Consider the following 26,829-nt stretch of genomic DNA (forward strand, 5'->3'; position numbering starts at 1 on the left):
TTAGAAATCGGCGATTATAAGCGCTTGAAAAATCTTTTTTTCTTTTAATGGAAGCCTATTTTTTATTATTCGAGTCATTTCAAACTTCTTTTCCTCTTGCACTTTTTCAGCAAACACATATTTCACCACGAAAAACACGTTTGAAAATCGTTAAAAGCGTTATAAATCATTAATATCGCCACATTTGACTGGTAAGTGTCAATAAAAGAGTGTAAAAGAGTCCTTGGAGCCTAGACGTTGTAACTCATAAAACAATGTAAGAACTACAAAGACAATTTATAATTTAACAATATACTAGATATTTAAATTACAATCACTCTGATGTTTGAAAAAATACTTTTGGACTGTAAATAAATCTCCAGCTGCTGTCTGAAATTAACGTAATTAACATCGCTCTTATGGGGGACAAATCCAAGATGGCTGTTAGCTTTCATTGACTCCACTGGAGAACAATAAAAAACTACAAAGAACATTTCTAATCTCACACTATACTCGATGTTAAATTATAATCACTTTGGTGTTTGAAAAAATATTTTTGGACGATAAATCGCTCTTCAGCAGCTGTTTGAAATTATCCAAAATGGCCACTAGCCTCCAAGGACTCCCTAAAATAACCTTTAGCTGAGCTCCTCAGCCCTAACCTAAGCTGGGTTTACCCAAAATCGGTAATTTTCGGCACTTTGCTGATCTAAGCATGGGTTAGGTTAGGTTAGGTTAGAGTAAGCTAGGTTGGATTACTTTGGTTTACCCACAAATTGGTAATTTTCGGCACTTTGCTATTTTTTAATAAGTAAGGTAAATTAATAAGTACGCAATTAATAAGTACGGTAAACTATATTACTGCAGAGGCCGGTCTTTATAAGTTATATTGTCTATGAGAGATTTATTTTGGACCTATTTGCATAAGTATGGTGATGCAAATGCAGTTGTCATCGAATTTATAATCATCGATCAGTCTAAGTTTTATTTTGTCAATAAATAATGTAAATATCCTTTTTGGTTAACAAAGGATGCAACCGAATCTGTAAATTAAGACAAGTATGCGAAAAACTTAAGATTTCCAACCACCATTATTGCCTTGTTTACAACTATAAAATCGGAAGTAAAAATAACAATTAGGACAGCGTATACTAACTATTTGATTTTTGTTGTGAGTTGTACAGTATACAATATCACTTCTTTTTGAAATTATGTCAAGTCCAAGAGACATACATCTAGTTTTGTATTAAAGTCTTCTGTCAAGAACTACACGAATGTAAATGTTACTGTGGACAAGGTAGCTGAAACATTTGCAAATAGGTGTAATAAATTTAAGAATATTGTATTAGTAAAAGTATCATATACATTTGTCATTGATATCTCTGTATTAAATAATGTATTACCTAATTATTTGTAGGGAGTAAATTAGTTAGTAGACTATCTATTAATCGATTTGCAAGGTACATTATGAATATTTCATAATGTAGCTTGTAAATCGATTAATGTATTTAAACCAGACGCTCGTCAAATAATGCAGTTCAAGGCGGAAATGTAGTGAGGGATACATCAGGATTAGAATGTGTGTTACAGAACAAGAAACTGATGACAATAGTTGGAATAACTAGTCAATGTCAACGCACTCGATAAAAGCGCGGGATTAAAAAAGGCGCGAATATGTGCAAGTACTACTGTATAACCAACGACAACACCTATGAAAAACCAGACATAAGCTATATTACAACCAGGCCTACGAAAAAGTCAAACTATGTAAATAATGAATCACTGAATATGATTAGACGAAATCACAGAGGTACAAACTATGTTAGATATTTACGTGGTAAAGGAGTGTAGTTTCCTGATAGGTCTAAACAACGTCATCAGTTACCAAATCAATTATTTTTACTAGTTTTAGTCATACAATTGTTCTCATTTAAACTTGCGCTATTATGCTAATTCAACCTAGGGCAGATGTAGTTCCCACAATATATCTATACTTACACGAGGAGAGCGTGGTTTCGGTGATTTTGTAAAGTAAGAAATAATAGATGTAGAAAGAAATGTGTAGATTTTGAACTTTTTTCTTTTTTCATTGATTTACTGTGTTGATTATGCACCACAGTGCTTTGTACTGTAATTATTTTCTGCCATTATGAAAAATTCATTGCCAATATTTCTTTCAAGGTCCCTTGCATTATTTTGCGTGTACTAATATGTACTAGGTGTACAATGCAGTTGTCTGCTTGCAATTTTGAGCGGAGCTATCATAGTACTGTAATCCAATACTTTTGCAAAGTCAATGCTAAATATAGTTCACGTAATTGAGATGTCTCCTACAAGTCCACTAAGTCAATTGTATAATTGTTTCTCATAAATGGGATGACTACTTGTAGTATCCAAAGTCAATGCTTTATCTGTTTCTCTTAAATGAAATCTCTACTTGCAGTATCTAAAGCTAATGATAAATCTATGCTAAAACTATTGCCTTGGGTGTAGTACGCCAGTGTCACGGTGATAACGGCGGGAGTGGTCGTGGTAGGCACGGATGAGTCGTTGTTCTTGCAAGGCTGTTTTTTGCCTGTCTTCTGGCTCAGTCAGCACTTACACCATCGGGAAGAGATAGTACATCCAAACTAACAAAAATAGGTTCCAAGGACCCATATTAGATTTAATACAATTGGCGGCAAATGTTATTGTTGATTAGTATGTTAAATAACAATAAAACTGTTGTAGGAGTTTGTTCCTAACCGTAGGTGCTCTGTATAATATTTAAATCGCTAAAATTATACCCCAACAATCAACGTTTACAATCGTGATACGTAAACAAATGATCCAATAATATGTAAGCCGAAGGATCGTCGTAAATTAATGTCTTTCGTGTAATACAACAATATGATAATAAACAATGTTACTATATCACTAATAACGTGTACGTAGACCGTCGTAATTAGGCTCAAATTAAAATATAATAATGCAATGTCAGTATTAAACAATCTTAATACTTGTGCGTAACAATATTGCTGTACTACAGAGAAACAAGGGTTTTCGAGTCGCTGTTGAATAATAGGACAACAAGAAATTTAATAATAATACGTTAATGAATACTATTACTATTAAACAGTTTCAATCCCAAATATTTTACGGGCAAGCAAGTCGGTTGTATTATGCAGAAATAAAGCCTATAGTAGAATTATGAACGAGGAAACTCAAATAGTAAACCGCACGAATACCGTTATCAAACAGCTGATTGGGCCCCTCTTATCTCTTGCCCATTCATCCAGAGTACAATTGACGAGCTTAAACAGTGTACAGTACATTTCTTTTTACGTACAGGTCTAGAAGGGTAGGTACAGGTCGACTAGCATTTACAATTCTCACCAAATATTTGGTAAACTGAATGATAACTGAAAGATAACTGAATGCTCTGACATGAAGCAGTGTTCTTCTTTACCTATAAAACAAGGTTGACACCTTTCTTCACTGATCACGTAATGCGTGATTTTCTATAAAGTCTTGGAAAAATAAAAGGAAAAATAGATAGACTACAGGTGTACTGTATGTGGTTTACACACAAATATTCATCAAACTGTGTGATAGTTTGTTATAGCAATGAACAGTTTGAGAGTACCTATCGTATTGTTTAAGTCGATGGAAAATCTCTGTTGATCCTGTTTTACAAGCAAACCAAAAAGATACAGTAGTCACCACTCTATGCGACATATTCTAGCCAGAATATTGTAATCGTATGATTCTATAAGCATTGGTAGGATTGCAAAGTACTACACAAACATTATTTCAAGGGTAATAACAGTCACAATTTCCGCTGACTTTAAAAGAGTCAACTAAACTATTATACTAATGGACACACAACTAAATGGAACAACTAATGGAAATTCTCACGATGTACATTCGTTCGATATAAGCATTGAGTATACACGTCAGTACATACGTGTATACCCAATGATATAAGCAACGGTTCTTGCAATTTATTGCTTATTGTTTTTTAGAGTTGTTTTCGGACTTACTCACACTCGTATAAGGTTTTCCACGTGTGTCATTGATAATGTAGCCATGTTGCTTTGAAATGGCGACCATACAAAATGTATGCATTTTAAGCCAAGTATGAATGGAGATGAGTGTGGGATGAGTGGAGCGATCTTGTTGTCCTGTTTGTGACTAAGGCCGACATAATCCTTAGACACAGCTGTTAATTAATAGTGCATACAGTCAATTAATAGCAGCAGAGGTCAAGTTTGGTATCAAATTAAAGGTTTTATTCATAAAAATACATTGCTGCAAACCCAAACTCAAACGAGGATGATGATAATAACGTTAATGATGTCGCTAAAACGTATCGTTTGAAATTTAACAGCTGAAAATAAGTGAAATAGAAAAGGTTTTGGTTAAATCCATCAAATTGTAATTGGACACTAGTAAATACTAGTGCACTTGTTGCTACCTCCCCCCTTCGGTTTCATGTATTCCTCTCAATCAGTTCAAACCTAGGAGGATTAAACATTAATGTTAATTAATGTTAAATCCTCCTAGATTCAAACCTGAAACACCCAGATCGAAACTCGCCTGTCGTTATTTTACCATCGCCTGTTTTTTAAATATATTTTTAAAAAAAGAAATATTATATTGATTTACTTTGGTTTTTAAAAATGTTAACGTTTTATTTTGTTAAAGATTTATGGTGATACGTAAATATTGTGGTGTAGTAGAGTATATTATATTGTAGTTAAGTGTTAAATTTTGAAATTTTAGGGTGAATCGAGATGAATCTTTGTTTATAACATGGGTCTCTCCTACCTTAACATACATACCAAGTTTGATAAACATCGGTTGGAAAAGTGCAAAGATAAATATTTGTATGTAAAAAATACAAAATGGCGGATATCTGGTTAACGAAATTATTTTGGAAAAAATGTTATCCTTGATTTTCTGTTTATTTTGACCCAAGGAATTACTAGGTAAAGTATCTCCCCGCTTATTTTAACACCCTGTTTATGATGTATTCTTATAAGTGAAAAATGTTAGCTGGTAATAAAGAAAGATGTTTTATAAATAATATGAATGTACTGGTGATCTGTATATTCACCTTTTTCTTGTCCTTAGATAAATTAAATTAGATAAATTAAAAGTCCACTCAGCAGTCGCATCGTACGATGTAGTTCTTTCCATGCGTTGCGAAATGCTACATTTGCCGTCCTCTTCAACCCAAGTTATCTACTGAACCACTGATTGTAAAAAATTCAAAAAAATATATTTTACGCATTACACTTTTGGCTACAACTTTGCCACAGACAAAACCTCTCTAACCCAAAAACAAAAAAAAATCTCGCATGCTAACTTTTTCATGTTAGAAATCACGATTTAAAACTATTTCACCATACAAATCATTTTTTATTAATTAGATCGGTAAATAGTTTAAAGTTCCAACAAAATAGTCATCGAGTAGGACTAACCAAGAAGCTCTGTGCCAAATTTCAAAATTTTAGCACAACTTTAAGAACACCAAAACACGAAATTATTGAAGACATGCGTCGAGAGGACTATCGTTGTTTTTAACAGATTATACTTTTGACCTTCCGGCACTGTTGACTCAGCGAAACTGAACTTATATTTTATCTTATTTCGTTATATTAAAACTGCTGTTGCATTAAGTCAAATTCCCAATAAGTCAATTGCTTTAAAATAGACTAAACTTTTAGCCCGGACTGTACTATTTGACTTTCTGGGATTTTTGATCTACAGACACTGCAAACATTGTAGTTTTTAACCTAGCGGCACAGGTTTAAATTATTTGACCTTCCGGGACTGTTGACTTTCTGCAACGCGTCCGGCGCATGCAATAGATCATAATAGTTTCAATAGGTGAAGTTAATTGTAAATCAGCATGCGCCCCACGTTTTTCGTTTTAAATCTTACAAGTATTTATTCTCTCAACATTTTATAAATTATTTTATACTTTTTAGTGCGTTTAAAAACGTGGCATTTTTAAAAAGTATTTTTATTTATAAATTATTTTCATTAAAGTTACGTTTGTGGATAATTTCACAAATCAACTTCTCTAATTAATTAGTCCAACTAAGTATAATAATTTCGAGGTAATCAGTAAATATAAAACCATATAATATTAGTAAGATGACTATTATGCTTTTATGAAATGTGGCACAAATAAGGTCAAATTTTGTAAAATAAGCTCTCACCTAGCAATGTATTAATGGGAGAGATACTTGCTCAATGAAACTAGTTTTATGGTATTTTTTAAAGTGATCGAGCAAATAGCAAAAGTCTGCCGCCAAGTTGCCAAACTTACAAGCTTACAGCGGAAAAAGTAATGATTTATTAACTTTTTTGGATTGCTGACTTGGCGGGGAAAGTGTTACCACTTAGTGGTTTTTTGTTAGATTTTATTTATTTTTGTAGAAAATTAACAGTTAAAATAAAAATCCTCTTTTCTCTGATATATAGACCACAGCACAACTACATCTCATTTAATTTCAATAATATTGTTTGTGTAGAACTAAATTCTACATTTTTGGTCTTATCTGCTTTAAACCGATTAAAAACTTTTTGACACACGTACCAAAATTACTATTTAACAAACAAATTTCATATATGAAAATAACTCAATTTCAAGTATGGGAAGTTCTCAAAGTATTCCAGACAACTCCACTTTTCAAAACATCCAGGCCTCGCCAGTTTTTCCTCAGACAACTCCAAAAGCTCCTGACACTGACAAAACACCTTTGACCAGCCATTCCCCTTTAACCAATAATAATATACCCTATGATGCACAAAACAACCAAAGTCAGTTAAAGCCACCTATTATCCAAGTTAGTGCAGAAGAGGATGTGTGTTAATCTCTGCTTGAATCCAAATGGGTGACTGATGACATAGTACAAAGTTACTTTGATGTGTTGAATAACAAAATAAACTTTGAAGATGTTCATTTCCTGAATCCTGTAGTTACAATTGCAGTAAATACCTTGGTAGAGTACACACACATTTTACAGTTACTAGATATTATGAAGAAAAAAATCATATTTATTCCCTTAAGGCCATGTCACACCGACATCCGCCGCTCCCGCCGCGGGAGTACCGCGCGCGGATGTTTTTCCTCGAGCCATGTCACACCAAAAGTTCGCGCCCGCGGCGGGAGTTTTGACATGAGGTCATTACAATTCGTTTTACAGAAGAAACTCATACCTGTTTAGTATTTCATGTAAATTTGCAGGTTTTAAGTAAAGTGTTTAAGAAGCAATTGAATGTTTATTGATTTGTTAGTGTAGGGCTGCTTTAAAAAGTGAATAACTATTTTTTAAATTTAATTTAGACCTTGTGTTCGAAGCATTTTAAATATGGTTGTGGATAAATTACTGGAGTGCAATTAATAAGTGGATAAATCCACTTTCAGCTTTTGAACGTTATTTTTCGCTACACTACAAAAACTATTTACTTTTTAAATACAAACAGATGACCATTTCAAAAATAATGCTATTTTTTGCTAAGCCTTCTATTGAAAGTTCAAGTTTACATTGATTGTAAAGTTTTGGTTGTTGCAAATCAAAAAAGTTAATGAAACAATAAAAAAAATTGTTTACGTCGGCAATATAAAAATGTTTATTTGAAACATCAAATTTTCACCGTAAACATTATTTTTGCATGGTAAAAAAATGATTTTTTCTGGTGATAAACATAATTACGAAGATAATACAAAACAACATAGACTACATCATCAAACAAAAGAAACATCTTAAATTTAATTAATAACTGTATTAAACTGTATTACTTTTAAACTTTAAATAGCTTGGCCATTCGAAATGCCCCTTTGCGCATGCGCTAGACAAAACTCCCGCCGCGGTACTCTCAAAAAATCGCTCAGCAGGCGGACGTGGCGGACACTACCGCACGCCCGCGGGCGCGCGGTAGTGCGGTGTGACTTGGCACATTTGATAACATGGTGAGCGATTTTTCAAAATTCGCTCCCGCCGCGGGAGCGAGCTCGGTGTGACTTGGCCTTTAAATAACTTCCCAGCTATTCAAAGGATTGGTGGATCGGGCTCACACTGGAGCCTGTTGGTATAAAATAGATGCCAAAAATGTTTCTACCACTTTGACTCAATAAATGGCAAAAACCCTTTCCCACAAATTCACCAAATTCTTCAATCTTGATGAGGACATTCTTATAATCAATGTGAATGTTACTCAACAAAATAAAGGGTTGGACACAATAATCAATAATAATAATCAATCATTGAGATGGGGACGCCACCACGCCACCTAGGTGCGTATGATACAATGGGGACTGTGGGATCCACATGATTTTGACCACAGATGTTTTATCTAAGAATCTTGTAGGGACAAACTGCAACACTTCATTCAGTATTGAACTTTTTCATAATATAATACCTCATGTGGCACCTGAGGATATTATGACAAAAAGAGCCCAACTAGCGCTACTTTTGCACGAAAACCAACACATACATTTTGACAAAAGCCTTGTTTGCGGCTTATTGTTTAGCAAAAAGAATGAAACAAATTGCAAACTGTTAACTGAAAAATGTAAAATGTTTGAAAAAGTAAAGAAAGATCTGTTAGCTAAGCTTGAAAGAAATAACTGCCCAACCAACAACTCTTATAATAAACAACCAAAGAACATACAAAAGCCAACAAATCAACATTCCCCAAAAAGGAGATCAGGTCTAAGCCCCAGTCATCCATATAAGTTTGTCTTACCTACAGCTAACAAATTCAAACCACTTGAAGAAGACATACAAAAGCCACATCTCAGAATGGATATGGTCCAATCCATACGAAACAACATTCTCCAACTCTAACAGTTGTGAGTGACAGTCATGGTAGACACTTGGATCATCTCATAAAAAATAAAAACTCGTCTCTTCAAGTTTGCAGTAACGTGATGCCAGGTGCACATTTGGATATAGTAATGAGTAAATCTATAACAATAGCTAAAAATAAATCTGATTATGTGGTACTCATCGCTGGAGCGAATGATACTTACAATGGACAGAAAAAGGTAGTTCTCAATAAATTGAAACCCGCAATTTTATCCCTAAAGCCTTGCAATGTCTTGATCGGCAGTATACCATTCAGATGCGATTTGGCTCTCAAATTAAATTAATCAAATTAATGAAGACATTATGGAAGTTAACCTTTACATTCATGAACTTTCTCAGACTTAACCTTGTGTTAAATTCTTGGATCTTACTGGTTTGCCTGCCCGCTGTTATGAACCATCTGGTATTCATCTTAACTTTCTTGGAAACAGTTTTTGATGTAAACAGTCATAGAAATATTTTGGCAGGAGTTGCCGTCGTTTTTCGGAAGCAATTTCAAAGACCTTCTCCATCGGACTTTCTCAGCGAACACCTTACATGTCAAATGCATGCTGATTCTGCTGTTGTTTATGGTCTAGTGACTAAGGCTGAGTACAATTTAAAGCCAACGGATGAAGATTACCTTACAGCATTCACGCAGATGGAGGAAGATTTCCAGAAAAAAAAAAAACTGAAAGAATTAATATGCTCTCCCATGGGCTGTGTTCGTGACAACATCAAGCTAGAACTGTTTGCCAAGAGAATTGTCAAATTCCAGAGGAACACAAATGCTCAGGTAAAGATAATTACATATGAGCTCTGAATTCATCAAACGCTTACAACAGCTCATCTCTAGAGAAAGCTCGATCCACACTGACCCAAACTCCAGCAGTTCGCAAGTCTCGACTTCTAACTCTCCTAAATTGGATATTGTTTCCCCTTCTACTGTGAACCATCAACCCCTTACTGGAAAGGATGGTCTACTCCAATGGCGCAGACTTCAGACACCAACAACAGATGGCTACATAACACATCAGTCTTCCCTTCCCTACCTACACCGTCACGTTCAAGTGCTAATGTTTGTGATATAAGTGAAGTTATCTGTTCAGAAAGTCCAAGTGAAATTGTTCAAGAAGCTGTTGGGTGTGTTGCTTTTGCTAATGAACCACTGGTCACCGATTTAAACTCCTCGGCGATACATCCGAAAGACCCCATTTGAACAAGGTAGTTAGGTTTCCCAATAAAATAACCAACACTATTCAACCCACCTCAAAAAATAACTTACCTTTCACTGTTTTCCATCAAAATATTGAAAATTTAATAAGTCGCATTGAGCCTTTGCAAATTATATTAGATGAAATAAATCCTAGAATCATAATCCTCACCGAACATAATATCAAAGAAGATGAATTAAAATACCTTAAAATTAATAATTATGTTGTAAGTGCTTGTTATAATAGAAAATCTACGGTTAAAGGGGGTGTAATGATTCTCTCTGAGGAGGGTCTCTCCGGTAGGCCAGTGGTCTTGCCAACATCTGATACATGTTTGGGTGAAGATAACATTTTTGAATTCTGTGCTGTTCTAGTTATAAGTTGAATGGTTGTCAAATTATTGTAGTTGGTGAGTATCGCTCACCCTCATCAGATCCATTTGAATTTTTGAAACGCCTAAATGCATTAATTAACATTTTGATAAAAAGATGTAAATATATTATAATTGGTGGGGACATAAATATCAATGTTTTGGTGGATTCAAGGGAGCACTTAGAACTTAAGAATGTATTAAAGAGTTATGGTATGAAGTATCTTGTAAAATTTCCAACTAGAGTAACTTCTACAACTGCCACTTGTATTGATTTTATGTTAAATATTCCCACAAATTTAACTAAAACTGAAGGTTTAATTTCTAGTTTATGCGATCATGATGCACAAATTACTGAAGTAAATTTAGAACATTCTTTTAGAAATGATAATGAGTATATAACGTTGCATAAAAGAAATTTTACAGAGCAAAATATAGCAAAATTTTCAAACATGTTGTCTGTAGAAAATTGGTTACATGTGTATTGTGCCCCAGTTCAAATTAAGCTTGATGTATTTCTAGATATTTTTTTATTTTATTTTAATGTATGTTATTCAGCAAAATAAACAAAAAATGTACAACATGATTGTGTTCTATCTCATTATGTTTTCAGTCTATCTGTCTGTATGTGATTTTTACAAAAACATTCATAACTCCTTACAGCTTGAGCTACAGTTTTCACTAAAGTACCCCCGCCAACCCCCTTGCCTAGACCCAACCAGATCTGGTCGCGCGCACAGAAACTTTGGCCGAACTGTATCTCCAGGGGTTTTTTTCTTTTTTTTTTTTAATTTTGATTTTTAATGGGGATTTTCCCATAAAAACCCATAAAAAACCGGAAAAATCTGATGTTCTCAAAAATGGCCTGAACGATTTTGATAAAAATTTAGTATGCTGTAGCCCTTTAAATTCTGAACAAGATGGTACAAATCCCATTTCTGTAAAAATTACGGTTCAAAAGTTATTGTAAATTATGTTATTTTCCCATAAAACCCCATAAAATAACTAAAAATAGGATTTTAGAAGAAAATCCAGTTCTGATTTAACATAGTATGTTATGGTCCTTACAATTTTGAAAATTTTTTTCATTTTATAGAAATTTTGATTTTTAATGGGGATTTTCCTGTAAAACCCCCAGGTTATAGTCCTTTATATTCTGAACAAAATGGTACTGTTGTGTTTAAATAAAAGAATCCTTATAAATAATACGTGAAGGCGATTTCTTGAAAACACTACTCCTCCGTTAATAATGGACGGATATTTACAAACGACGTGTCAAAATAAAATATTTTTTGTGTAGACACCCCCTTTCACCAATTCATGTAGTAAAAATCCTCGGGCTTTGCCCCACAGGCCATCAAAGTTGGAGTTTCTCCCATAAGATTAACATGGGGGAATCTAAATATTTGATTGGAAACTTTGTCCCCACTAATTTGAGAGAACGGTTGGGCGTAGAAACTTGGTAGAGGTGTCCAAAGAAAGGTCTTGGTCTGTAGATGAGTTATGAAAAGAAAAACTAAGCAAAATCCCTCAGGACTCTGCCCCAGAAGCCTTTAAAGATCCCTCCACAGAGTTGTTTACATTTTGGCGATGAGAATAATACTTTTTAATGAAACAGCTGTTCATTTTTAAATTGTATTTCAAACAACACATATTTATTGGGAGTTGAATTCTACCAAATAAGTATTTGCAACTAGTAGATTCTAATAATTTAAGTAACTCATTTTATTTAAGGTGTAAACAGAAAACTAAACTATAAAATACAAACATAAACAAACATTAGAAAATAAACACCAGCTGATCAGCTGGAATAGCAATCCTCCCGCTTTAGTTTTCTTTGTATATTTACAATTTTCTAATTTGGTCTACATGTCTTTTCCATATACATCCGTCTTCTGTTCTAACAAGGTAGATAACATTTCCCATTTGTTTCTCAATTTTCCCAACCGTCCATTTTTTATTTGAAGTAAGAGAGTAGTCCCTCACCAGCACTCCTTCCCCTACAGTAAAGTGTCTCTTTGTCACTTGTATCTCTGTCTCTTTCAAAATAGGGTTTTCTACTAATAGATCTAGTTCAGTTCTTATATTCCTCCCAAACATGAGGCTATAAGGAGATTCCCCAGTAGTAGAATGCTGTGTTTTTCTCAACTGTTTTAATATAGTGTTTACTTTATCTCGACACATCCGTTTGCAAATTAAAAGGCTCTTCACAGTTAGGACCACCCTTTCAGCTTGTCCATTTGACTTAGGACAAAATGGAGCTATGGTTTTTTGTATTATTCCATACCTTGTGAGAAAATCTTGAAAGGGTTTTGAAGTTAGCTGAGTTCCATTGTCTGATACCAGGACATGAGGAAACCCAAAGGTTGTAAATAATCTATCCAATTGCTTAACACACCAAGCTGTGGTTGTAGATTTTGTAGGTATAATTTCTACCCACTTACTGTAAGCGTCAACGACGATTAAGTACCACCAACCCCGCAGTGGACCAGCAAAATCAATGTGTATGCGTTCCCAAGGTCCGTTCGGGAGCTCCCATGGGTGAGTGGTCTCCTTAGGTGGATTTTTCAATTTTTGTTGACATGAATGACAACGTTTCACTATAGCTTCAATTTCTTGATCTATATTCCTCCAATAACAGTAGCTTCTAGCTAGCAATTTCATTTTTGTCATGCCCATATGACCAGCATGTAATTCTTCCAAGGCTTGTTTGTGTAAAGTGGAAGGTACACAAATTCTATGCCCTCTGAATATACAACCGTCTTGTAAACAAAACTCATTATCATTCAAACTGAGTTCTTTTAAGCTTTTTCCTGATATAATATGACCATATACCTTTTTAAGTTCCACGTCCTTTTGTGTTTCTTCTTCAATTAGTCTTCTTGATACAGGCATCATCTCTACTTGATTCATTAGATACCGTTCATGATCGTCACATACATTTGATACTTCTGTAACAGGAAATCTTGATAAATAATCCACATTAGCATGTTGTGTCGTACTTCGGTATTCAATCGTATAGTCAAAACCCGATAAGAAATTAGCATAATTAAAAATCCTAGATGCAGTCATAGATGGTAAGGTCTTTGTCGGGTTGAAGATTTGTCGGGCTACAAGGGGTTTGTGATCAGTTATTAAAACATACTTCCTTCCATAACAGTATGCAAAGAATTTCTTTAAGCCCCAGTAAATTCCCACAGCTTCTTTATCTATCTGACTGTATTTGCGTTCTGTTTTCGTAAGCGATCTTGATGCAAATGCAATGGGCCTCTCAGATCCATCCTTGTATCTATGTGATAAGCAAGCTCCTAGCCCTATAGGACTTGCATCTGTTGCTAGGATTAATGTTTCATTTGGGTCATTGTGAGCTAGAGTTTGATCACTTGATCACTTGTTATTTTTGCTTTTACTTTCTGAAATGCATCTTCACATTCTTGAGTCCACGTAAATTGTTTTCCTTGCCGTAACAAACCATTCAGTGGTTCCAGTAAGCTGGACATGTTTGGTACAAAACGTGTGTAATAGTTGGCAAGACCCAAAAATACTCTTAGCTGGTGTACATCACCTGGTCGTTTGGCTTTAATTATAGCTTTGATATTATCAGCAGATTTGTGTAAGCCATTTTCGTCTATGACATGTCCTAAATATTTGACACTCTTCTGGAAAAATTTACATTTGTCACGATTCAAGCGCAAGTTAAACTGTTTGATTCTTCCAAAAACTTTCTGTAGCCGATCTGATGTCTCTGAAATAGTACTCCCCTGTAATATCATCAAAAAAAACAAACTGTACCTTCCAGACCATGGAGAACCTTATCCATAAACCGTTGCCAAATACTTGGTGCAACTTTTATGCCAAACATCATTCGATTTACTCTATAAAGTCCCAGATGAGTACTTATGGTCTGTATTTCTCTAGACTCTTCGTCCATCGGAAGGTGTAGATAAGCATTACTTATGTCTAATGTGCAGAAATATCGACCTTTATTCATGTTAGAAAAAATATCTTCAATTCGAGGGATTGGGTATTTGTCGTCACATATAAGTTTGTTTGCCGTCACTTTGTAGTCAGCACAAATTCTTACGTTTCCATTTGCCTTTCTTACTGGAACAATAGGAGTTCCCCATTTTGAATTTTCAACTTTTGATAGTATTCCATTACTCTCCAGTCTATTTAGTTCTTCTTCAACTGATTTCTTCAATGCGTAAGGAACCTGTCGAGGTTTGATAAAAATAGGTCTAGCTCCTTCTTTTAACTCTATGTGACCTTGTTCTGATGTAATTTTTCCGATTCCGGGTGTGAAAATTTCTTGAAACTTTGTCAATAGCTTGTCCATTTTTTCTGAACAACCACTTTCAACCACTTTGATATCTGCCCAATCCATTTTTACTTCTCTCAGCTACTCTCTTCCAAATATTGGCTCAACCTTTTGTCTCAGGACATACAACTTTCCATAGAAATTAAAATCTCTGTATTTACAATCGACAAAACAAACTCCAAGAGGCTTGATGATTTCACCAGTATATGTTTTCATTTCAACAGCGGTTTTGAAAAGACGTTTATTTACTTGTAGTGATTCAAAATCGCTGTAAGATATTGAGCTTAACGCTGCTCCTGTATCAAGCTCCATTTTCAGCTTCTTTCCCTCAATGTCCACATCTATTAAAAACTTATCACTTCCAGATGAAGTTGATCCCATTGTATAAACCTCGTGGATCGATGAATGGTTGTCCTCTATATCAATTAAGTTTGATTTTAATTCCTTGCTTTTCCCAGTTTTTACATCAGTTTCACTTCTAGATAAGCAAACCCTTGAAATATGTCTAATCTTATTACATTTCCTACAGAATTCGTTCTTAAATCTGCATAAATTAGCCTTGTGCTGTTCACTGCCACACCTGTAGCACTTGCCTCTTAAATCTTCAAATGAAACTATGGCTTTGTTTCCCTTAAATTGACTTTGTTTGTCTTTGTATCCAGATTGTAGGCGGTTAATGTTTCAGTTTCTTTTGGAATTGAATTTCCATTTTTCCGGTTAATTTCAAAACTTTCTTATTTGGATTGTTCTATGGAAATCGCAGTTTGTACCACTTCGTTGTAAGAAATTTTTCCATCTTTTTCTTGAAGAAGTCTAATTCTAATTTCATTGTCTTTTAACCCCCGTATGAACTGCATTTTTAAGAACATATCACTTACCGTACTTTCACAGTTATAACAATAAAAATCACAGTCCGTTGCTAAACGTTTAAGTTCTCTGGCATATACGGCTATGTTCTCTCTAGCTTCTTGAACCTTGCAAACAAATTTATGTTGGTTAGCTAGTATGCTAGGTGAAGGCTCAAGACAATTTTTCAATGGTTCTGTGAGTTAAAGGTTTTGTCACCTGGTAACTCAGGAGCTAATGTATCACACAATGTTTGGTGCATCTCTGGAGAAAGTGTACTGACAAACAAACATGTCTTGGTCTTTTCATCTGTAATTTTCTTTAACTGAAAATAGCTTTCAAGTCTCATCAAGAAGTTGTTAAATGTCTCGTTCTCTGTGTAAGGTGTAAAGTTAATGTTAGGTACATGACTATCGTGTTCAACTGATATAGAAGTTGTGTGTTCATCTGTAGATTTGTTCGGTATAAAGAATGGCTGTAACAATGCTCTTATCTCTAAATATACCTCTTCTACATCAGCCCTGTAATCTTCTTCTTGTTCAAAATCTCCATCTTCATCTTCTATTTGTAAAATATCTTCGTGTACTGAGATGAATTTATGCCAAGCTTCCTCTGCTACAGTTAATCTGCCAGGTGCATCATAATAGACTGTTGAACCCTTGCTTTTTAATAGGTGTAGAGTTCTTGTAATCTAGCCTTTTAGTGCTCCTCTATGATGTTTCAGTCTTCTGATATCATTTCTTTCATCACTCGTCGCCATTTGTTGTGTTTAAATAAAAGAATAGATTCTAATAATTTAAGTAACTCATTTTATTTAAGGTGTAAACAGAAAACTAAACTATAAAATATAAACATAAACAAATATTAGAAAATAAACACCAGCTGATCAGCTGGTATAGCAGGTACAAATCCCATTTCTGTTAAAATTACGGTTCAAAAGTTATTGTAAATAATGTTATTTTCCCATAAAAACCCCATAAAATAACGGAAAAATCGGATTTTCCCAAAAATGGCCTGAACGATTATAACAATTTAGTATGTTATAGTCCTTTAAACTCTGAACAAAATTGTACAAATCCCATTTACTCTCACCGCTTACACATGATAAAGGTTGTTGACAAACTTATGGGAGAAAGTATGTGTCAGAATGCTGATACCGTTTATTTTCCATTCAAACAATGTTAAAACGTAGTGTCTTAAAACATTGTTTAAATAGATAAAGCTTAAAGTATGGCAAGAAAAAAGGAATTTGGCATCAAATATTTTTAAAAGGCGATATTTTTAAACGTTTCAAGAGTTTTTATTCATATTTTGCAAAAAAATAGTGGTCAATAAGATAAATATTTTTACAGAATTTCTATGCTGTAGGTCAAATAGTAAGGAGTTATGAATGTCTTTGTAAGAATTACATACTAGATAGACTGAAAACGGAATGAGATAGGACACATGTTATACTATATTTTTTGTTTCTATTGATACACTAATAACATGTCAAAGTTTGTTCATATGGTTGCAAGACATGTGTATCTCTTAGCACTATAACTCGAGTAAAATTATCCATTTATGGTGAAATTTGGTACAAGCATGTAAACCTATATGTTCATTTGAATAAGTTTGCAAACCAGCATGATCAGACTATGGAGATAGGGTTTTATGGGGTAAAAATTGTTTTTTTTTTAGCAAATTTCCCATATAGGGAATAAGTTATTACCGTAGTACTTATGGTAAGACCTGGACCCGGGACCGATTTACTTTTTAGTTTTGAGGTCCCTAGAGGCCAAAAACACGATCCGTTCAAATTCATATATATATATATATATATATACTAGCTGTAACCCGCGGGCTTTGCCCCGTTTAACTTCTTAATTTTCAAGATGATCTCGTTCGCATGGCTCAATCACGTCCTGACGTCCTGGTTGAAGTTTGTTCGCTACGCTCACTCACTTTTAGGTTAGAGCTCGTTTGCTGCGCTCACTTGCCTTCAGGTTAGCTCGTTCGCTACGCTAACTCGCCTCCAGGTTGCAAATTAGCTGTTGTCATAAATGTAAAAGAAATAATAGTGCTGCACCCTGTTGGTAATCCTTGTAACTTTAATGCTATTGAACATCATAGAACAGAACCAACTTGTTTAATTGAAACAGCTGTTAAGATTCATTAATTCCATTTAAATATGAGTACTCATAAGGTTAACATGGGAAACTCCAGAGCCACTGGGGCGGAGCCCAGAGGTCGGAGGGTAAAATCCTTTTTTAGCGAGCGTCTACTACCCAAAAGGAAGATGCCTGCCAAGTTTCAGGTTCCTAGGTCTTATGGTTTGAGATTTCGTGATGAGTGAGTGAATGGTATTTGAGCTTTATATATACTAGTGTACCAGTTGCTCGAATTCGAGCAATTGCATTACAGGCAACTCAAAGATTATTTCTTCTACTTGGTTGTGTTCTATGACTTTTTCTATATTTCCATTGTTTGCAAATTGGTTATTTCAATGATTGCTCAAGAAACAGGGTGTCCACATTCTGGAAAGTCAGGGATAGTCATGGAAAGTCATGGAAAAAAAATTATGGTCATTGAAAGTCATGGAAAAAAAATTATGGTCATTGAAAGTCATGGAAATAGGCAAAAAGTCATGGAAAGTCATGGAAATCCCCAATGATGGATGGATTTCAGGGGACCTTTCAATGCTCTAGTCGGCCGTAACCGTGACAATTGTAGCATTTTTCCGAATTTTTCACAAATGTACGACAATTTCAATTTATACAGTTGTCTTAGTTTATGGGTTTTGAGTTTGTATTAGTCCATTGTTGTACCTATTGTACTCCATTGACATATTTCAATATTTTCTGTGAAATAACTTGTCTAGGCAGTATTATTCGTGTGTGTACGGTATATTATAATTTTTGAGTTAAGTTCGTGAGTCATGGAAATCAATGGTTAATGGTCATGGAAAGTCAGGAAAAATTGATGACAAAATTTCTGTGGACACCCTGAGAAATGTAGAACAGTGTTAATTCAGTTTTATTTTTAGCCTATATCAAATTGTCCAGGATTTCTCACTCTTTTCCATTCTAATAATTACACCAACCCAAGTTTTGTCTACAGATGCAATATGCCAACGAATATCACCTACGTACAATCTCCAAGAAGTGGTAAAAAAGGCAGAAACCAACCCATACAATAGATATAAGTTAACTCCAAAAGAAATAATTTTAAGAGTTACTGTGATAATAGGATTTTCCACTGATTTGGTAATAGAACATTATATTGCAAAACATGACACGATGCAGAAGAAAATCCATTTTAAAATTAGAAAAACCCATTGCAAATACTGTACTTCATCTTGACAAATTCAATAAATCACAATTTAAATATTAACAGCTGTTTCATTAAAAAGTAGTGTAAAATTATGCATATGGTCGTAATGTAAACAAATCTGAAGAGGCAACTTTAAAGGCTTCTGGGGCAGAGCCCCAAGGGAATTGACCTTGTTCCTCTTTTGATGGCTCATCTACAGACCAAGACCTTTCTTTAAAGACCCCTACCAAGTTTCTACGCCCAGCAGTTCTCTCAAATTAGTTGTGACAAAAACCCCGTTTTCCTCCATAAGAATAACATGGGATGGGAATTCAAAGGCTACTGGGGCAGAGCCCCAAGGGAATTCACCATGTTTCTCTCAAAATAGCTGTGACAAAGAAAAACAGTTTCAAATTAATATATAGACTAGTGTACCTGTTGCTCGAATTCGAGCAATTGCGAAGCATTACAGGCGACTCACGAAGATTATGGAAATACTCACGATCTACACAACAGTTAGATATAATCAAAATCTTTTGTAAATATCTTATCTTTTCTCAAAAAGCTGATCTTGTTTTTTAGTGTTTCTAAAAAATTTTCCCTCTCATAGCCGCATTAGGTTGTCTATAATAACGATTATAAATGAAAAAAAAACATTATTTCTTTTCTTGTACTTGGTTGTGTTCTATGACTTTTTCTATGTTTCCATTGTTTGCAAATCGGTTATTTCAATGATTGCTCAAGAAATGTTGCATATTGTTAATTCAGTTTTATTTTTAGCCTATACCAAATTGTCCAGGATTTCTCACTTTTTTCCATTGTAATAATTTCACCAACCCAAGTTTCGTCTACAGATGCAATACGCCAAAGAATATCACCTACGTACAATCTCCAAGAAGTGGTAAAAAAAGGCAGAAACCAAGCCATACAATAGATATAAGTTAACTCCAAAACTAAGAAATAATTTTAAGAGTTAACTTACTGTGATATTAGGATTTTCCACTGATTTGGTAATAGAACATTATATTGCAAAACATGACACGATGCAGAATAAAATCGATTTTAAAATCAGAAAAACCCATTGCAAATACTGTACTTCATTTTGACAAATTCAATTTAAATATTAACAGCTGTTTCATTAAAAAGTAGTGTAGAATTATGCATATGGTAAACAAATTTGAAGAGGCAACTTTAAAGGCTTCTGGGGGCAGAGCCCCAAGGGAATTTACCTCGTTCCTCTTTTGATGGCTCATCTATAGACCAAGACCTTTCTTTTGAGACCCCTACCAAGTTTCTACGCCCAGCCGTTCTCTCAAATTAGCTGGGACAAAAACCCCGTTTTTCCTCCATAAGAATTACATGGGATGGGAATTCAAAGGCCACTGGGGCAGAGCCCCAAGGGAATTTACCACGTTTCTCTTTTGATGGCTCATCTACAGACCAAGACCTTTCTTTAGACACCTCTACCGAGTTTCTACGCCCAGCTGTTCTCTCAATTTAGCTATGACAAAGAAAAACAGTTTCAAATTAATACATAGATTCTTGAACCTTACAATATGTATAAGCTAGCCCGATAAGGAATAATTATTATGTTCCTTTGAAACTGATATGCCACACTGATTTCATAATTTCAAATTTTTAAGAGCAATTATAGATTTTTGAACAAAACATTTAAAACGTATCATAATCTCATCATTTTGTTGAAACTATAAAAAATTGCCATAATAATAATAGCTTTGAATGTTTAACACTATCAAAAGCTTTTGAAAGGTCCATAAATATTCCTGTTGTAAAATTTCCTTTGTCTACTGAGTCTTGTAACAGACTCAATGAAAGATACAGCAGCACTAACAACTGACCTACCATGTCTGAACCCATGCTGGTTATCATCCAATAAGTTATTTGTTTCCAAAAATTCAGATAACTGCACGTGCACTGCTTTCTCAAATATCTTAGAGATAGATGATAGTACAGATATTGGTCGGTAGTTTAAAACATCTGCTGTATCATTCTTTTTGTGTAATGGAATTATTTTTGCAAGCTTTTATTGTTTTGGAAATATGCCTGATACAAAGGACGAATTTACTAGATGACATAAGACTTTACTTAATTTACTTTTAACAGCTTTAATTACTGTCACTGGCAATTCATCATGACCATATGAATTTTTATTTTTTAAAGATTCTATAATTTTTTCCACCTCCCTTTCATTTAATTGTTTAAATCTAAACTTAGGTTTTACAGTCAGATGACAGTTTGAGTTAATGATTACATCTTCCTTGACAAAGCAACTGTCACTACTTTTGTCCAAGTCCATTACAATATTAATGAAATGATCATTAAAGGTATTCCATATTAAGTGTGGGTCTGAAATTTTTTCAGTACCTACTTTAAGATTAAAATTAGAAAATTGTTTGTCCTGCCTATCCCCAATTTCAGAGTTAATTATACTCCACACAGTTTTTTTTATGTTTGAAGAATTATTAATTTTACTGTGGAAAAAATCTGTTTTTGTTTAGGTTAGTTTAGCCTTATAATCTTTCTTTTCCTGGTCTAACTGATATTTCAGTCTACTATTTTTATTCTTGCGATACTCCTTGGTTAGTTTTATTATATTAGTTCGTTTGGTTTTTAAGTCCTCTGATATCCAAACTGGTTTTTTATTAATTTATGTGATTAACATTCTTGGAAAAGCTAGATAAAAATAATAAAATAATAATTTGTGAAAGTTATCATATTTATCCTTCAGAGCAGCATTATATACATCAGTCCATGTTTCTTTAGACAAAAAAGAAGAAAAAGGTCAATGTTTACTGGTGAAAACTTGCGTATTTCTTGTTTTTTAAGCCGCCCAGTATTTTTTTTTTAATTCTTTGATTTAATTTCTAGTAACTGACCGTCATGATCAGATAAAAAGGTTATTAGACCTTCTATCTTAATTTTAGATGAATCTATATTTTTTATTAAAAAATTATCAATAGCTGTTTTTGTGTTTTCTGCAACCCTTGTAGGAAAATCCACTAGGTACAATATTTCTTATTATGGCTTTTTAACATTTCTTTAAATAATTTGTGTTTGTTATCATTTTTAAGTACATTAATGTTAAAATCCCCTGCTACAACCAATTTGTCACATTTCTTATCCAAATACTCAATAAGAATACTTAGCCTATCTAAAAATATGCTTACAATTGAATTAGGTGATCTGTAAATCCCTACTATAATATACTTTTCTTTATTTATAATAAAGGTGCTGGCACAAAACTCAAATTGCATACCTTCTAACAAAACATCACTATGTTGTATATTATGTATATATTTAGATTAAACTTAACCTTTCAGAGGGCGCATTGGTTTTCAAAACGGGAGAGGGCGCACCTGGAGGTTACTTCCAGGTCAATAAAAACAAAGATTTATGACAAAAAATTTTGTATTTAAGTGCACAAATTAATTTTTATTTTAAATTTGAAACATCAAAAATTTGTTTACTGAAGTCTTAATTATATAAAATAACTTAATTAGATTATATAAATATAAAATAAAACTATTATTCTATGAAATGTTGTAACATAAAAGTATATGAAGAAATCTTTTACAAGAATATATCAAAGAAGTTAATTTAAATTTTACCACTAGCCTATGTCGTATAATGTAGTTCTAGATGATAACACTCACAATACCTGATGTTTTAAGTAATTTAACATAATGGGTATCTTAATACTAATAATGACTCTGTACACACGTTGTTCGCGAATCTCCCTTTCAGCACTGGCTAAGAGTGTTGCAATTCCAAATTTAACTTCTTCACTCATCTTGTAAAAACTATATACCGTATTTACTAAACAATGTCATGAATCGTAAAAAAATAATTATTTACACGCAATAATCAACGCACACACTAAACTAGAGGTCGCACACGGAAGTTGCCTCCAGGCTGTACAAGGAACGACAGAGCGCACACGGAAGCTACTTCCAGCCTCTTACAAAACTGAACAAAACTAACAAATATAAAATAGTAGGGGTGAGTTATGACCTTCACTCGATTCCAGGAATGAGGTGCGTGAGGTACAGTGACACTCACACTGCCGACCGACATCACTCAAAATAATATAATCGCGAAAAACAAAACATCCCTGGAGGTTACTTCCGTGATGCGACCTCTGGTAGGTCAATATCCTCCCATATCCAAGTACCAATAATGTATGGTTCACTGTTCAGCAACATTTGTTGTTAGTTACTTAGTGAACTCTAGATAAAAGTATGTTTTTATTAGTAAAACTGCTAAACATTTGGTTTACATTTCCATCTTTGTTTTGTTTTTATACACCTGGATTGTTATCTTAATCATCACTTTTCCCCAAAGTCATAATAATTACTTCATTTCAATTTTTTATGCGCTTTTTCTACACTACATTATGTTAATTTCAAGTTTATGTTCAGGCACCAAGGGCTAAAATGAATCAACAAAGATCAAGACGTTTTAGAGCATCTAAAGAAACAGTAGAAAAGATCCAGGAAATCTCTCGTGCTCGGAAGGAAATGACTGCTAAAGGACTAATCTTGCCTCCAGAAAAACCTAAAGAAGCTCATTTTGACAGCAACTGCATTACACCTGTAAGTAACAAAATTGTTTTATCTGTGAAAATTGAGGTAAATTTTTATTTATATAAGAAACTAGCTTGGTAAAAATTTGCAATGGTACTAGCAAGATATAAAAAACAATAAATACATTCAAACATCTATATCTATAAAAGAGGAACTATGTATGTATGTATTTATGTATGTATGTATGTGTGTGTATATACGTTATGGACTCCGAAACCGCTCGACAGATTGTAATGAAACTTTCAGGCATTATTAAGCATCTTTCAAGGATGGTTCGAGTGAAGTTTGGTGCAGATCCGTCAAAAGGGCTCTGCCCCAGAGGGTTTTAAGTGGGCCAATGTCAGACTTTTTGATCTACAATGTTTACAAATAAATATTATTTAAAAGCAGATGTTTACTTTCACCAACTGTTTTGTAGGTTTGAATAATCACAACATTCTGTATTAGCATTAGTCATGATTTGAAATAGTGCCACAGTGTTTCTACAGATTGCAGCACAGAAAACTATTTTACTTTTGAATAAGTCCACATGTATTAAACCCCAATCGCAGCACACCTGTGCACTTAACAACGTTTAAATTCTCCAATGTTAAATATTAAAACATAAAAACCTTTATAAAAGTACTGTATTATAAACAATAAAAGGGATGACTTTTTAAATTTATGACATCAGCTAATTTGCAACCAAAAGGTGAGTGAGCGTAGCAAACAAACATCAACCTGGAGGCGAGTAAGCGTAGCGAACGAGCTAACTTGAAAACAAGTGAGCGCAGCGAACGATTTCCAACCTGAAGGTGAGTGAGCGTAGCGAACGAACTTCAACCAGGACGTGATTGAGCCATGCGAATACTTATGAAGTTAAGCGGGGCAAAGCCCGCGGGTACAGCTAGTACTTTAATACTTTTCTTTGAAATGGCGACCATACAAAGTAGGTATTTTAAGCCAAGTATGAATGGAGATGAGTGTAGGATGAGTGGCACGATCTTGTTGTCTTGTTAGTGACTAAGGCCAACACATTCCTTAGATACAGCTGTTAATTAATATCCCATACAGCTAATGGCATCTAAAGGACCTACAGTTAATAGTGGAATCCGAAGCACATTTTTGCCTTGGTATTAACGAATTGGTCTAATTATCAGGATAGTACTACGGATAGTTGTAGTACTCACTAGTTCGGACGTTAATCCACACCAGGAAGTATCGCATCCACATCATATATACCAATGCATTTTTGTGGGCATCACACAAACAGTGTACGGTACATCACCTTTACAATCTTGACACAATATTTCTTAACTGTAAATAATACTGCACTTGATTTGAACTTCTGTGTAAGTTACAGTATTTTTATAGCTCTACTAACAACAGTATTCCTGCTACCATAACATTGATTTAACCACTTAATGTTAATTATCTTTTAGGTCACTGTTAATTAAGCTTATAGTTTAAATTCTCCATATAGTACAACTAAACACTATTAACAGTACAACTGTACATTTGTTATTTTAGCGTCTAGTATAATGGTTTGTTGGATATAGTTACCTATTTTTTTAATAGGTTAGTTAATTTGAGTGGTTAGATTAAGTTTTACCAATGACTAGTATTGACTATTGGATACTGAAGTTGTATAAATTCAATTGTCAAAGCTATTATATACTGAAGTAGACATCCCATCTATGTGGACCAGCTGTCACACTTTTTTTTTCTAAAACCCCCGCTGCAGCAAACCTGCCAATTAAGCAAATTTCCATTACTAATCGAGAGGTTAAATACCTTATTGCCAACGTAATCCTTGGTAGACTTAATGGCTACCGGTTTCGACACACTTATGGTGTAATTGTCAAGCCTAGACGTGGTTTTTCGCTCCTAGGAGGTCGTCATAAAGTCTTTAAAAACACATAACGAGACGAACAAATAACAAAAACGAACACGTACACACATTTTAACGAATAAAGTATGGACATACAACTCACGGCGCGGCTGCGGGTTCAGGGTGTAGGTCTAGACTGACCATCGTCGTGTCCTTCCCCTCCCCTCCTATCCTTTGTTGTTATCAGTGCCATTGTCTTCTGATAACTTTTGTATGAATGAGGCTGTTTCGTAAATAATGTTTGACTCAAAGGATGTTTTTTCATTGAGGATGTGTTGGGGATGTTTCTTGCCGGCCTTGAATATCTCATATTCTTCGATTGTATCCAGGAAACGACCTCTTTTTCTACAAAAATGTAATACATTGATGGATTTGTCAATAGATGAGACATCGTGGTTATTACTTATCAGATGATCAGCAAATGCAGAATTGGGTTTGTGGATGGATGGTTTTGGTAGGTATTCCTTATATCTAGTTTTGAATGAACGGGCGGTTTGTCCAATATAAAAACTAGAGCAGGTGTCACAATTAAGTTTGTAAACACCAGATCCTTCCGATTTGTCAGTAGTGGATTTATTCCTATTGCTTCTCTTAATGCAGATGAGAGTCTATTGTTAGTACTGAACTATACTACAACATTGTTCTTTGACATTTCTTTCTTCAATGTGCTGTTAAAGTACGTGCCAAACTCAGTAGATATATATATATATATATGTGAGGCGGAAAGGAAAAAGGGACCTCTTCGCGGCAAAGCTTGGGTAAATCCAGATTCAATGGTACGGGGGATTAGTAAAATAATCGGTAATTATATCGATCACAAACATGTCGCGAAAAAATTTTTTTGTTCTCTATTCTTATGCTAAGTTACGTCCTGAATTCAAAAGTGATTGTCATTTTCGTCGGAAAAGAAGTTTTTCCGGAAAAGCGGAAAAACGGAAAAAACAAAAATTTAGCGGTATTGGTCATGTGTATACTCAAATTAACCGGTAAAGCGAGCTGAACAAGAATTTGAAAAAAATTTCAAGATCCGATTAATATTAACGGAGATACGGCCGAAAAAGTGCGGTTTCCCCGGAAAAACGAAAAAACCAATTTTTGCAGAAATGAGTCATGTGTATACTCAAATTAACCGGTAGAGTGAACTGAACAAGAATATGCAAGATTTTTCAAGATCCGATTACTATTAACGGAGATATGGCAGGAAAAGCGTCGGTAAATCGAGTTAGCGTCAAAATGGCCAAAAAAAGGTTAGGTTAGGTTAGGATAAGTTAGGTTAGGTTAGGTTAGTTTGGGTTAGGTTAGGTTAGTTTGGGTTAGGTTAAGTTAGGTTAGGTTAGGTTGGGTTGGGTTAGGTTATGTTAGGTTAGGTTGGGTTAGGTTAGGTTAGGTTAAGTTAGGTTAGGTTAGACCTAACCTAACCTAACCCAACCTAACCTATTATAATCAAAGGTATAAAGAATATATATTCACCAAATAACCTCTAAATCGCTCCCA

At 34.3% G+C, this 26,829-nt stretch overlaps 1 protein-coding gene across 2 annotated transcripts in view; it reads left to right on the forward strand.

Moving 5' to 3' along the window:
- The window catches only part of LOC128983126 (5'-3' exoribonuclease 2 homolog), a 237,619-nt gene that overhangs the window by 41,758 nt on the left and 169,032 nt on the right, over positions 1-26,829 (forward strand). For both annotated transcript variants that reach the window (XM_054402296.1, XM_054402297.1), the window contains exon 4: positions 23,301-23,474. In XM_054402296.1, the coding sequence (XP_054258271.1) occupies positions 23,301-23,474 (174 nt within the window). The remainder of the gene's footprint in view (positions 1-23,300; positions 23,475-26,829) is intronic.

This window comes from Macrosteles quadrilineatus, unplaced genomic scaffold, assembly GCF_028750875.1.
Source record: "Macrosteles quadrilineatus isolate MER2022 unplaced genomic scaffold, UCM_ALF_1.0 Scaffold_1__1_contigs__length_201487025, whole genome shotgun sequence".
Lineage (NCBI taxonomy): Eukaryota > Metazoa > Arthropoda > Insecta > Hemiptera > Cicadellidae > Macrosteles > Macrosteles quadrilineatus.